Here is a 12,831-nt window from a genome sequence, read left to right as displayed (position 1 = left end):
CCATCTCTCCCCCTGCAGCCAGACTCCGATCAATGGCAGGAATACATCCAAAACAACATTTAGCACAAGACCTCGGAAGCAGGGGTGCGTTTAAGACTTCTCTGTGTGCACATGTCTCCCCTGGATGAGAGAAGTGTTTCGAAATATGCACTTGAAGTGGAGCAGGGCAGGTATAGGGGCAATGTGTTTATATCACAACCGAGGAGATTGACAAGATATCCTTTTCCATTTTGTGTTGGGTGGGGAGTGTATATCCATGAGGATTTGCTTTCACCCGTGGAATCCTAAATACCATTCTTACGAGATTACCACAAATTCATTACTGTGCAAGCAGCTGACATTATCTTAACCATCATTAGCGTAAAAGTTACTGTACCAAAATGGTTGCTATAACGCAGAGACCTATGAAATGCCAGTAACAAGTAGATTCTTTGAGTATTCTTAAATTGCTATGAATATATACAATTATGGAGTAGTTTACAATACCTGAGGCAAGTATGTTTCTTTTTTTTTTTTAATTTTTCAGGAACCCTAAGTTGCTGAAAAAGTTTAAATAAGACCATATTCATTAATTCTTTAAATAATATATGAAATATTAATGTTTAAATATCTACTATGGTTTCAAGCAAGCAAAATGTCTCTGGTACCATCTAGTGGATGAAGGTAAAGGTGGCTTTTCCCATGAAATGTAAAAAGGTTGGATTGGTGGCTTGAGAAAAGTTAGACTTCATAAGGACAGATACAAAGCCAGTGCAGTCGTTGTATCTCCTTAAACATTATCAATTAAATCAAGGTAAAACAGATTTATTAGATAGAAATATTGTAGATATCTTATTATATGCGAGTTTTAAAAGAAATGTTACTTTAAAAAGAAATACTGCACAAATTATAGCCTTTTTATGGGGTGTGGTAGAGGTAAAATCCAGTCAGACAAAGCAACAACAACAACATATCACAAGTCACAAGAGTTGAGTTTAGTCAGTCAATACACATCTTTCTTTCAAAATGTCTGCATCAGAACTCAAGTATTGGATTTTCACATCAAATGTTCCCATTTATAAGACAATTCTTCCTTGTAACATTTAAATTCTCTATTGCTGTAACTTTTTTCAGCCAGATTGCTCCTTCTTGCATAAATTGGAGTAAAATTAAACCTTATATAATCAGTGCTGCATACCAGATCCATTTTGAGATAGAGTTCAACATTTTACCCAACAACATTTCGACATATGGCAGAAGATCAAACTTCTGATCTTCCATCTGAAAACCAGCCGATCCACAGCAGCCCCCTGCTGTCAAACCATGTCAGCATGTTACACTATAGTGTGAAAATAACATGGGGGAAAAAGAATACTACAAGAGAAATCTCTGGTTTAGATGTTAGCTCTAAATCTAGATCTATGGATGCATATTTACCATAAAATCTTCTCTAACAGCTTCAAGTTATTTTAGGTTACAGGTACTGGACATGGGACAACCCCTGCATGGTCTATGTAATGCTATGTCTTTGTTAGAGACTATTGCCATGCACAGATTAATAAGTAATCTTGCAGTTTATTGACAAATGTGAGAAAATTGTGGAACTGAGCATAGGTTCCAAATCGATCTGAAAATTGCTGGTTGTGGCCCTATCGCCAAAAAAACAATACAGCTTATTTGGAAAAACATAATAAAAAAGAAATTAGTACATTACAATGGCTAGATCTCCTCACACCACAGATATCAATTGAGCAACAAACAGCAACAGATAAAAATCAATCTGAATGCAAAATTTTGAAGCTAAAAGAAAACGCAGACATCTATTTTAAAAGTGACTCGAAATATATTCTTTTAATAATGTAGTTTTGTTTAAAAAAAATATAATAATGAATTATGCTGATTTTACACAGCAGTGCTAATGGCATACAAACAAACATGACAAAAACATTTCTGACACTGCCTTTAAGTGGTGATCTAATTACAATCAATCCAGGTGAGAAAACAAAAAGAACAAACTCCAAAGGGTTCATTTTATTTTACATTTGAATTTAGTGCGATAAGAATCAGATATACAGAATTTCTTCATGATGGCTGAAAGGCAAAAGCTGTAAACGCTGTTTGATTTCTTGAGAGGCAGTTTCTCTCAACTAAAAAAAAAAAAAAAACATCCTGAACACTGAGAGGTACAAAAACAAGAAAAAATAGCCCTATTTAACAGCTGAAATGTGTTCTTACTGATGTTTTCAGAACTGCATGCATCCAAGCAAACGCTTCTTTATTTGAAATGAATCAAGTTTACCATGCCTTCCGAAATAATTATTCACCTTAACTTTTTTTCTATTTTTTTCTACTTTAAAAATCACAGACTTTAATATATTTTTATTGGGATGCACATAACTCAAAGTTTTCTTGCAGGCCTGCCTTTTTTTGCACATATTTTTTTTATTTTTTTTTTGTTAAATTGTGGCATGTAATTGTAATCAGCAGCCATCTAGTGCCCATTAAGAAAAATGGTGCATTCAACAGCGATCAGAAGTCAGCTAATTAGTAAATAGTGTTGACGTGTGCTCAGTTTGATTCAACAACTGAAGAGGTTTGTTTGAAATCATTTGTTAACAAACAACATGAGAAAGACCAAGAAACAGCAGACAGATCAGGTATAAAGCTTTGGAGGTCTCACATCTTTTCATATCATCATCTAGATATGAAAAGAGTGTGGCGATACTACAAACCGACATGGTTATCCACCTCTGCTTGCAGGCCAGGCAAGAAGTGCAGTCATCAGAAGAGATAGGTGGGAGTCCTGTGGTAACTTTGGAGGAATTGGAGAGATCCACCTCTCAGGTGGGATAATCTGAAGCCAGGGCAGCTATTTGTCATGTGTTCCACAAATCTGGGTTTCACAGAAAATTGGCAAGGGGGAAATCTTAAGAAGTACTATTTGGAGTTTCCCCCCCAAGACATATATGAGACACAGCAAATGTGAAAGAATGGAAGAAAAGTGCTGTGGTCAGATGAGGTCACTGAAAACTTGTAGGAGACTTAAAACTAGGCAAGAGATTCACCCATCGGCAGGATAACAGCCCTAAACTTACTACCAGAGCTACAACGGAAAGGTTTAAATTAAAACATATTAATGCTCTAAAACATATCAATGCTCTCCATGCAATCTGACTGGGGCAAGCTATTTTGTGAAAATGATAGTCATTAGATACATCTTCCAAAACATTTGCAGCTGTAATTGCAAAGGGAGAAATTTCAGATTTTTTTTTTTTTTTATTACATTTTCAGAACCACTTCTCTTTCATTATTATGCATGTTGGCATACCGCGAACAAAAAGACAAAATCCCAATAACATATAATAAAGTTTGTGGTTGTAGAGTATAAAGGAGCTTCAGCAATATTGTTTGTGCACACCATTAGAAAACCAGGTATTACAAAAAAGTTTCACTGATATTGTGAAGGAACACAATTTCACACTTCTTAGAGCAAATCGTCATGATTAGGCTTTGAAAAATAGATTTCCCAATACATGTAGAAAGACAGCTGAGTTAAAAAATAATCTTGTTTGCAATCTATAATGGTCATACAGTCCAATCTGACAGCTGGCTTTTCCTGAAAGAGAAAAACAAAGATGGAGAATATTCCACATTGTGAAAACCACAGTCTCTACGTTGTTCTTCTGTAAGGCAAAAAAATAAAAAATAAAAATAAAAAAAAATTGAAAAGGGTGTTTGTCCAACAAAACCCAGAGTAAAGGGCCCATTGGGGAGTCTTTAGTGTCCATTTCACAGGGTGATCTGGATACAGTGATGCTTCAGTCTGCAGGGGAGAGTCCCACGGTTTAACTGGTAAAACTCCACTAACTGGATCAAATCAGTAAATCGTGTGTGACCGTCATCCAAACTGTAGAACAGCTCCCCTTCATCGTCCACCTAAAATGGACCAAATACACACATCCATATGTGCACATAAAACAGAGAAAAATGTAATACAAATTCTGCTAATTGTGGCAAATAGAAAACAAGTGAAATTGACCTTGGTGTAGAGTTTATTTTGCATGTTTGGCTCATTTCTCATCTGTTTTTCATGTCGATCTAAACCTTTAGTTAGGATTATTCAACAATATATGTTAATGACTTCAAATTTACCAATATTGTCATACAAGGACATGTTTTGAGCCAAAAGAGCAAGGAGCCCCAGATATGATCCATAACTTAGAGTCAAGTTGTATTATGTGAAAAGAAATGCAATTTCCAAAATCCTCAATTCGCTCTATCACAGGTTTCTGGACATTTGAAACAAATTATTACAATACATTCTAAGATGATTTATGGCATATTAATTGTAAAATACAATTTTTAATTAGGTTATATGTCTACACCACTAATTTTTCAATATGTTTTCCGATTTTGTTGGAAACTGTGACTTAGTTGGATAAAATGTAGCCTTACAACCAACCGTCTTCTAACTTGTGTTCCCATGAATGAGACACAACATCATAGATGTTACCATGAAGTAGTGCTAAGTAAGACTAACAGGCTTAAAATATGACTATTTAAGTCTTTATAAGTGAATTTTATTTTATTTCTTTTTCTTGAGCTATATGTTGATAACAAAATCATGGAAGTGGTTTAAAGTTATGATTTTCTTTATTTTATTTTATTTTTTTATTTTTTCCCAGACAGGTCTTTCCACCTCCTATTAGTTTACTTCTCTAAATTTAAATGGAGATGCCAGATATATATCTGACAACAACTTGCATAATAGTCAAGGAGACGTGTTTATCTAGGAGATTTGTCTGGTGTCATTGCAATAAAAGATAGTAAGATGACTACAGAAAACAAGCCAATGCACATAATAATGATATTAAGCTGTACTGCAGGTGAAATAGCAGGGTAGACGTCATTCATCATCTTTACAGTAAATGCACAGGTGAATCTCCAAACATTTGGAAGTTTTGGTTGAAAATGGAAAACAAAAGTGGTGTATGACAAGTCTCCTTCTGCTACAGCTAGGAACATCTGCATGTGAATCCAGGGAAACTGCTTGTATTGCTGTTGTTCAGGCATCAAATAATTCAATCTGTCAGAAAAGTTGGAGGAAAATCTAGTAAAGTTTATACTGTATTGTTGTTTTTTTTGTTTGTTTGTTTGTTTGTTTGTTTTTGTTTTATACTATGATTCCAAATTTGATCTGGAAAACAATCAGTGCCATTAATCAGAGCGATTCAATTTGATTTTGAGTTGAGCTCTGACTATAAAGATGTTAAATAATCTTATGACATGTATCTCCTTTCTCTTTTTGGCAATTTATTACCACAAATAAAATTATTTTGCTCTGCATTTGTAAGAACACCCTCATCTGACCGACCTTTTAATCAGAAAAAAAAATGTTTTCCAGTTTAGCTTAGACTTATGCAAATGAGTGTACTTACTGGTAGAATCTGAAAGTGTTTGATTTTCTGCATGTGGCAGAGTGAGAGAACAAACGTCTTTGGGTTGCTTTGGCTGTCCCTCAGAAGAAACACTCTGGAACAGGAAGAAACCCCGTTAGTGTAGTTCAAGACAAAGCATGTATGTTAAAATATGACTTCTGAGACTTACCGATATTTAAAGATTTATGAATTATTGAGATGAGTAGTAAAACATAATATAGTCAATTAAAGATTGTTGTTTTAGTTGTCTTGGTAAAGATATCACTGACGTGTTGACAAATAAAAGCAAAGGAAAGTGTTAAGCTGTGACACTGCAGCACAAACATTTAGCCATTTTAATGGTCATCATTTGTAAATAACACTTTTGTCAACTGCACACGATTGGTCTGAGTGTAAACAATTATAAATGTGTTGTTATACTTGCTCTTTTGCAAATCAGCTAAGAGAGAAAAACTCTCTAAATGATATGAGGCAAGAGGTCACCCTGTTTGCAAAATCCCAATTGTCTTAAGCGAGACAATATGCTAAAAGAGAATTAACAACTTACCCATCAATAAGACCCTGCTGGGTAATTAAATGCTGAGCTTCTTCCCGAGACAGCTTCCCATGGAACCACGGCTGAGCCAAGTGGATTGCTGCTGCACAAAGATTGGGAGTTAGCTGTTTTGTTACGTGTGTACATATGTGAAGCAGACAGAGACGTATCTCACATACCTAGGTTTGGAACTGAGCTCTGTGTGGAGGAGGGGCTCCCGTGACCACTCAAACGGTGGCAGCTTTTCTTCTGAGGGAGACATGAGTGATTGTCATAATATAACATATATAATGATATATAATAATGTTAATATTCGGTTAACCTGTTTTCTCTTTAATCGTCTTCATTGCTTTGTGAGAAGCTTTCAATTAGTGCCTTGCAGACGTATTCATACTCCAGTCTTTTTACATGTTGTCACATTGCAACTACTGACTTCATTTTATTTTATTGAGATTTTATGTGCTAGACTAATGGTAAGTGGTAAATGGACTGAACTTTTATAGCACTTTCCAATTATTTTGACTACTCAAATCTCAAACCGCTCTTCACATAAAGCAGCACATAATTTCGATGCAGGAAGAAAATGATGCATGGATTTTAATATTTCTCAACCGGCTTTGCACGTTTGAAAGCTCTGCCTTTTTTATTTTGCAAATTAAGTCAAGCTCAGTCAGATTATATTGACAGTATCAACAGTGTTTTGCACACAGGCCAAATATTCAAATTTTGATTTCATTGTATCTGAGCTCCTTCACATGTTTGCTTTTCCCCATGTGACAGATGGCAAACTGCAAACTGGACTCCCTCTTGCTTTGTTCCTGCAGCTCTTTCACGGAGCCCAGATCTGAAGGGCTTAGTATTAATAGTTACCCTGACAACAGATTCTCACAGTTGATCTGTGAATTTCTGCAGCTCCTCCAGAGTAACCTAGGGCCTCTTGGTTGTTTCTCAGATTAATGCCTTGTTCAGCTTCTCAGTTAAAATGTAAAACTATGTCTTGGATGGCTTACACATGCATTTATTTATTTTATTTTATTTTTTTATTTTTTTTCCATTTTCAAACTATAAATTGCTCTTTGAAATTTTGGAAACTTTCAGATAACCTGCCCTGCTTTTAAATTGTCCACAACGTATTTTTCTAGTTTTGCACAGCTTTTTTCCTGACCTCTTTGCTGACTTCCATGATCTTCCTGATGCTGTTTGTTCACTTATGCTCTCTAACAAACGTCTGAGTCCTTCAGAGAACAGTTGGATTTTAACTGAGAATAAAATACACAGTGGTAGACTCTATTCACTAATAAGGTAACTTCTGCAGTTAGTTGCACTGAACTCCATTTAGACCAGGTTATACATTTTCATGCATTACATAGAAAGGCATGCCACACTTATAAAATATATTGGATAAAAAGTAAAAACCATAAATTGTTTTGTAGGTTTGTCTCTCATTTACTCCCTTTTACATGAGAGAAAAAAAAAATAATGTAAAATAAACAACGCTGACGTCTCTCTTTGCATAGAGTGAGACATGTGCTGAGAAATCCTTGACTCACCCTCCATGACAGGCCTTCCTCCACAGCCACGGACAGAGCTTCAGACGGGTTCTCGATCACTCGTGTCTTTTGACCAGAAAAGTCCATGGCCACCAGCGAGTTCTCAGAGATGCTTCTCTGAAATGGTAAAGAAATTATATATTGTTTTAGGCACTGGAATTAAACCATAAAAGACACATTAGTTCAAGCAAGTGAAAATCTAAATCACGGAAATAAAATGCAGATTGTTTTTAATTGAGTCCCTTTTATAGGTTACGGAAGATTTAAAGACTTGCTGCCATGTGGGATTGCACTGCCACCTAGTGTCTGTGTAATGTGACTCCATCCTCATCATTTCTAGATAATTCCAGACAGAAAGCCCTATTGAAAAGGGATTAGAGTGGCTTTGGAAAGAATGACACATGGGCACATTTTACTCTTTTAAGCTGTCATAGAGTGAGTGGCTCTAAACTACACACACAGTCAAGAAAATTCTTCTTATGAGGATTACCTCAAAGCTTTCAAATTGCAACACTTATTGCCGTTCCACCAACTAAGCTCTGCAATTAAAATGAGTGCTCTTAAACATTTTTTTATTTATTTTACTGCTGTTTATCCTTTCTGACCCACATCACATGCCGTAAATACTCATCAGCTCAACTGTCATTTATAAATGGCAGCAATTCTGCTGAAACATGTCATGTTATCTATACATAAAATTTAATTACCCAGCTTGGCATCGAGCTGATTCACATACTTTCCAATCTTTCTAGCAAATCCTCCTGGCTATGTCTGCCAGGGAGCATTCGACCCCATGACAGCAGGAAAAGAAGAAGAAGGGATGAGCTGTCAAATGTGAGAGCAGCTGATAATTATGTATTTTTAGAAGGCTGGCAGCTTGCGAACATGCACATAACCCATAAATAGATCCTGTTTGCTGCCTCAGTAAAGTTTGAGGCTATTCTGGGACATGAAGTCCACATTGAAACACTGAAGGTGAGTTATTTGTCCTACAGAATTATATCACTGTTGCATTTTTTTTATGTATTTACATTGTTTTTAAGGCTTCATTGACTGATTTATTTTAACAGAGGCTAAAAGAAGAACACTGACATATATTAAGTTTATAGCACCGCATTAAAAACCACTCAATAAGAAAAAAAACGTGCAGCAATTCATAGAACTTTGTCTCATGGTTCAAGTTTATTAGTCTGCTTTACACTCGTGTTTGCTTTTATAATGTTCCACTACTTCTTTCTAGCCAAGTATTCTCTCACAAAGAAATCATAGTATTATAGTTTTTACGGAAGAGAGAAAATGTTGGAAGACGTCAAAAATGTTCTCAGTAAACATATAATTTTTATAGCTCTATGGAACTGTGGCTGACATTCAGGAATAGAACTTTATAAACAAATTTACAACAATCTAACTAGCACCGAAACACTACGCAAACAACTTCAGCTCCCATTATTACAGACAACTTTACAACTTCAGCTTACCATGGATGAGACTTTTTGCTTCTGATGAGGCTGAATGAAGTTTTGGTAAAGTTGCATCCCAAACTGAAAGATGAAGAAGGTTAAAATGATTAATTTGAACCCAGACACTGCATTGCATTTAATTTTTAAACCTTATTTATTTGTTGTGAAGACGAGAGAAAAAAAGATTATCCACTGAAATTCATATTTTATGCTACACTCAATTTTATTTATGGAGGAGTGTGATGGACCCACTGATCCATCAGATATCCAGACAATGAACACATGCTGCCTCTATCAAGAGCGGGAATGCTAATCCAGCATCACTCGATAGTTTCCCCTGACCTCTTTCCAAAGCTAAATCTGATTCTAGCACTGACTCAGCATTCCTCTTCCTACATATCAGCCACAGTTATTCATCAGCAAGCCAACCTTTAACAAGCGCATGGCTGTGATCCAGCAGGTCTTGGTCTGCTCATCATCCGCACAAAGCAGTTTCAAATCACGAGACGAACTGCACTTTGTAGCCTGCAGTGAGACGTAACAAGCAGGCACGATATTGAAATACAATGTGTGTTGGAAACCCGAAAGCTTTGATAGTTCTCTTCTCTCTTCAAAACAAGTTCAAACGTCGTGAAGTAAAAGAAGCTCTCCCTACCTTGACACAGAAAGCGAACTCTGTTGGTGCTCCATGCGCTTTTTTGGCTGATAGAACAGTGTAGATGTCACTGTCGGCGAAATCAGCAAAGAACTGGAGATGCCTTGGTTCCTGTACATCAAACAGAGCTTCTTGTGAAAATACAGCAAAGACTGCTGTAGTTAGGAGCTTAAATGGAAATATAAAAAAAAAGAAAGAAGAAGAAAAAAAAATGCCCATCATTAAAACTGTTACTCTAAAGTTACACAGAGACTTAGAGAAACATGCCTTATACACCAAAATTGTTCATATTAGGCACAAGTTGCAGTTGGTTGCTGTGGATTTTATTTAGGTGTATCACACTGAACGTGGGTGATGACAAATGCAAACACAGAGATTTGTGTTGTTATTTAAAAAAGAATTGAAAAAGCATTTGTCATTTTCCACCCATATAACAATTACACACTACTTTGTGTTGGTCTGTCACATTAAAACCCAATAAAGTACATTTAAAATTACTGGAAAGTTCTGGAGGTATAAACATCTTTATCGGATAAGACATATTTCTGCTCAATATACATGTACATGCCAAAGGTAATGGTTGTTATTTCATTTTATGTGACAATGATTAATAGAAAATATACGAGAAAGCAAAAGGATATTTTTTTTTCCTAAAAAAAGATTATGGTTTCTTTAAAATATTTCGATAATGTCAAAATAGACAGTACTGCCAATTAAATTAGCATGAAAATGAGAAAATATAAGAACTCAGTAGTGGAGCATGATATTTGAAACTGAATTTCCATCTGAGAAATCAAAATATTTAATGAAAGCGATAAGCATGCATTTAGACATAGAGACAGCATCAATAGCTACACTGTCAAAGATAACTCTGAGTAAAAAAAACAAAAAAAACTGAAAGGCGTTCATTGTTCTGCTTTCATGTGACACACTGTTCCCACTTCCTTATTTAAAGTAATGCTTCAGCCATTAATGTCTGTGCTGACTGACTAGCAAAGTGTTTGACCAAGACACCAGATGGATTGTAAACATGCAGGACGAAAAGCGGGCGCCATACCAAACCTACCTGTACTTTAACAACAAAAGACCTACTGTTGTAAGAAATGAAAGCAAAGCAGTTGAAAAGTGGGTGTGCTGGCATGGCTGCAGACCAGGTATAAGCTTCACTTGTCAGCAGCACAGAGTATGGTTTCCACTGCGGCTGGGCTCAGGAAAACCAAGCTCAACCTGCTCCAGTGCCTTTTTATAACACCTTTGGTGCACATGCAGAGGATGAACTGATCATGAACTGATTTTACTGATTTTAAAAGAGTTTTTCAATTGGTTCTATGCATTTAGACTCCCCTCTGAGGACAAACTGCATCAACCCTAGATAATGCAACATTAATTATTTTGAAAATACAGCAGACGTATATTTCTAAAATTGTAAACTGAAATTATATCAATAAAATACTCAAAAACGTTGTTTAATTATTTGTTGAATGTTTGTTTTACTAACCTTAGAAGTTGCCTTGGTGGAGAAATAAAGCCCTGACCTCCGTAAAACAAAATAAAACTTCTTCCAGGACTTCTTGCTTTGCTCTTTGACATGAAGGTGGCCATGGATCTCAGGACAAGTGCTGGATTTGAGGAAGGTCTGTTTGGGAGACGTGGGGGAAATAGTTGACCATTCACAGTCTTTATTTCATACCATTGGCTCTCAAAATCAAAAACCTCCATACCTCAATAAGCTCGGAGTGATCCACAATGCCATTAGTTTCTGTTGATATGGAAACCATATGATCTGGGAAAAAGTCCTACAAAATTTAGCAAAATTTGTTTAACATTAATTCATCTTTTAAACAGTTGCAAGATGTGTGTGATCCAGTGGCGGATTTTGATGTGGGCCATATGGGACATTTCCCAGGGAGGAACAAGCACCAGAAAGAAAAATATAACTTTCTTGTCCTGACTAGGCTTTAAACAAAGTTGCTATTGATTTTATCTCTCAATGGGGAGAGTGTGCTTTCTGCTTGCTGGAGGGAAATGGGAAACTATTTTATGTGCTTTGTGTGAGACTTCACTGCACGATATCCCGTGCCTGATTTTAGATGATTTAGATAATAGACTTGTCCAGGACACCATTCATGCAAGAACCACCACTGGTCTGATTACTTTATACGCAGTAGAATTTTGTGGCAAACTCACCAGCGGTTTCTTAAAGAATTCATATTTAGCATAATTCTTTCTAAAATACAGCCGACTGTCTGTCTCCATCCCATTGCCTGATAGCACGTCCATAACACATTCATGATCTTCTATGGTCCTTTCTGGAGAAAACACAGACGGAGAACATGTATGAAAGCTCAATGAATGAAAGGTTTTAACAAGTGAGTGACCAGTTACAGGGAAACAGGTGTGTTATCAAACCAAAATCTACATTATAAATTTAAAGATCCACTATTATGCAAAAGTCACTTTTTGCATATTTCTATTCTTTCACTTTGGTGTCTCTTTCTATAAACAATCCAAGAGCAAAAAATAAAAATAAAAAATAAAACACTTTTGGAAATAAGTAAATGTTCTGCTACTGTCTGCAAAACGACCTGTTTCAAAAACCTCTAAATTGTTCCGCCAGATTTGTGTCACCTTAACGCCAAGCGAAGCCCCGCCCCTCATCTGGCAACCCAAGTGAAGCTCCACCCACCTCCTGACAAGACAAAGCTCTTTGTTCTACTGGATTTACAGAATGGCTTGGGTTAAATGACACATAATGTGTCATAATAATGACACATAATGTGTCATTTAGCACAAGCTGATGCTGAAAGACAGCCTCTGTTTATGTCTCATGTTACTTTACCCACAATATCTGGGCATTTACTGTTGGAATGTAGTGCACTAAAGGTGACACTCAAGAATTATACTCAAAATGTTTGATCTAAATCACAACGTTTAATTGCAATTTAATAGCAAATAAAGTTTTGACTGTTAAGGAAGTGATTAAAAAACTACAATAATTTGTATCTCATAATTTAGAAGGTCTAAATAACTGTGTCAATCCTAACTGGGTTAAAACAGGAAACCTACAGCGCAACATCTGGTTTCAGCTGTATTTACCATCTCCACCCAGTGTCCCAGAATATAAGAGAAATGATGTTTAGCAGAATTCTGTTTTTCTCATTATGTTGTCAGACAATGTGCTTTGGACAGGAAGCATCAAATTACAAAATAATAA

The 12,831-nt window shown here is 36.0% G+C and overlaps 1 protein-coding gene across 4 annotated transcripts in view; it reads right to left on the bottom strand.

Moving 5' to 3' along the window:
- Positions 1–1,810: 1,810 nt before the first annotated feature.
- grb14 (growth factor receptor-bound protein 14) overlaps positions 1,811–12,831 on the bottom strand; it is a 28,094-nt gene continuing 17,073 nt past the window's right edge. Inside the window, exons 3-13 of one of the 4 annotated variants that reach the window (XM_016668706.1) lie at positions 11,805–11,926; positions 11,339–11,413; positions 11,116–11,253; positions 9,618–9,728; positions 9,392–9,487; positions 8,981–9,043; positions 7,503–7,619; positions 6,132–6,201; positions 5,965–6,055; positions 5,418–5,511; positions 1,811–3,915 (exon numbers count right to left, since the gene is read on the bottom strand). In XM_016668706.1, coding sequence (XP_016524192.1) covers positions 3,769–3,915; positions 5,418–5,511; positions 5,965–6,055; positions 6,132–6,201; positions 7,503–7,619; positions 8,981–9,043; positions 9,392–9,487; positions 9,618–9,728; positions 11,116–11,253; positions 11,339–11,413; positions 11,805–11,926 — 1,124 coding nt within the window. In that variant the 3' untranslated portion in view covers positions 1,811–3,768. The remainder of the gene's footprint in view (positions 3,916–5,417; positions 5,512–5,964; positions 6,056–6,131; positions 6,202–7,502; positions 7,620–8,980; positions 9,044–9,391; positions 9,488–9,617; positions 9,729–11,115; positions 11,254–11,338; positions 11,414–11,804; positions 11,927–12,831) is intronic. The other 3 variants (XM_016668707.1, XM_016668704.1, XM_016668705.1) reach the window with 3 other exon arrangements.

Source organism: Poecilia formosa, unplaced genomic scaffold (assembly GCF_000485575.1).
Source record: "Poecilia formosa unplaced genomic scaffold, Poecilia_formosa-5.1.2 Scaffold16, whole genome shotgun sequence".
NCBI lineage: Eukaryota > Metazoa > Chordata > Actinopteri > Cyprinodontiformes > Poeciliidae > Poecilia > Poecilia formosa.
This window is presented reverse-complemented; position numbering and strand designations above follow the sequence as displayed.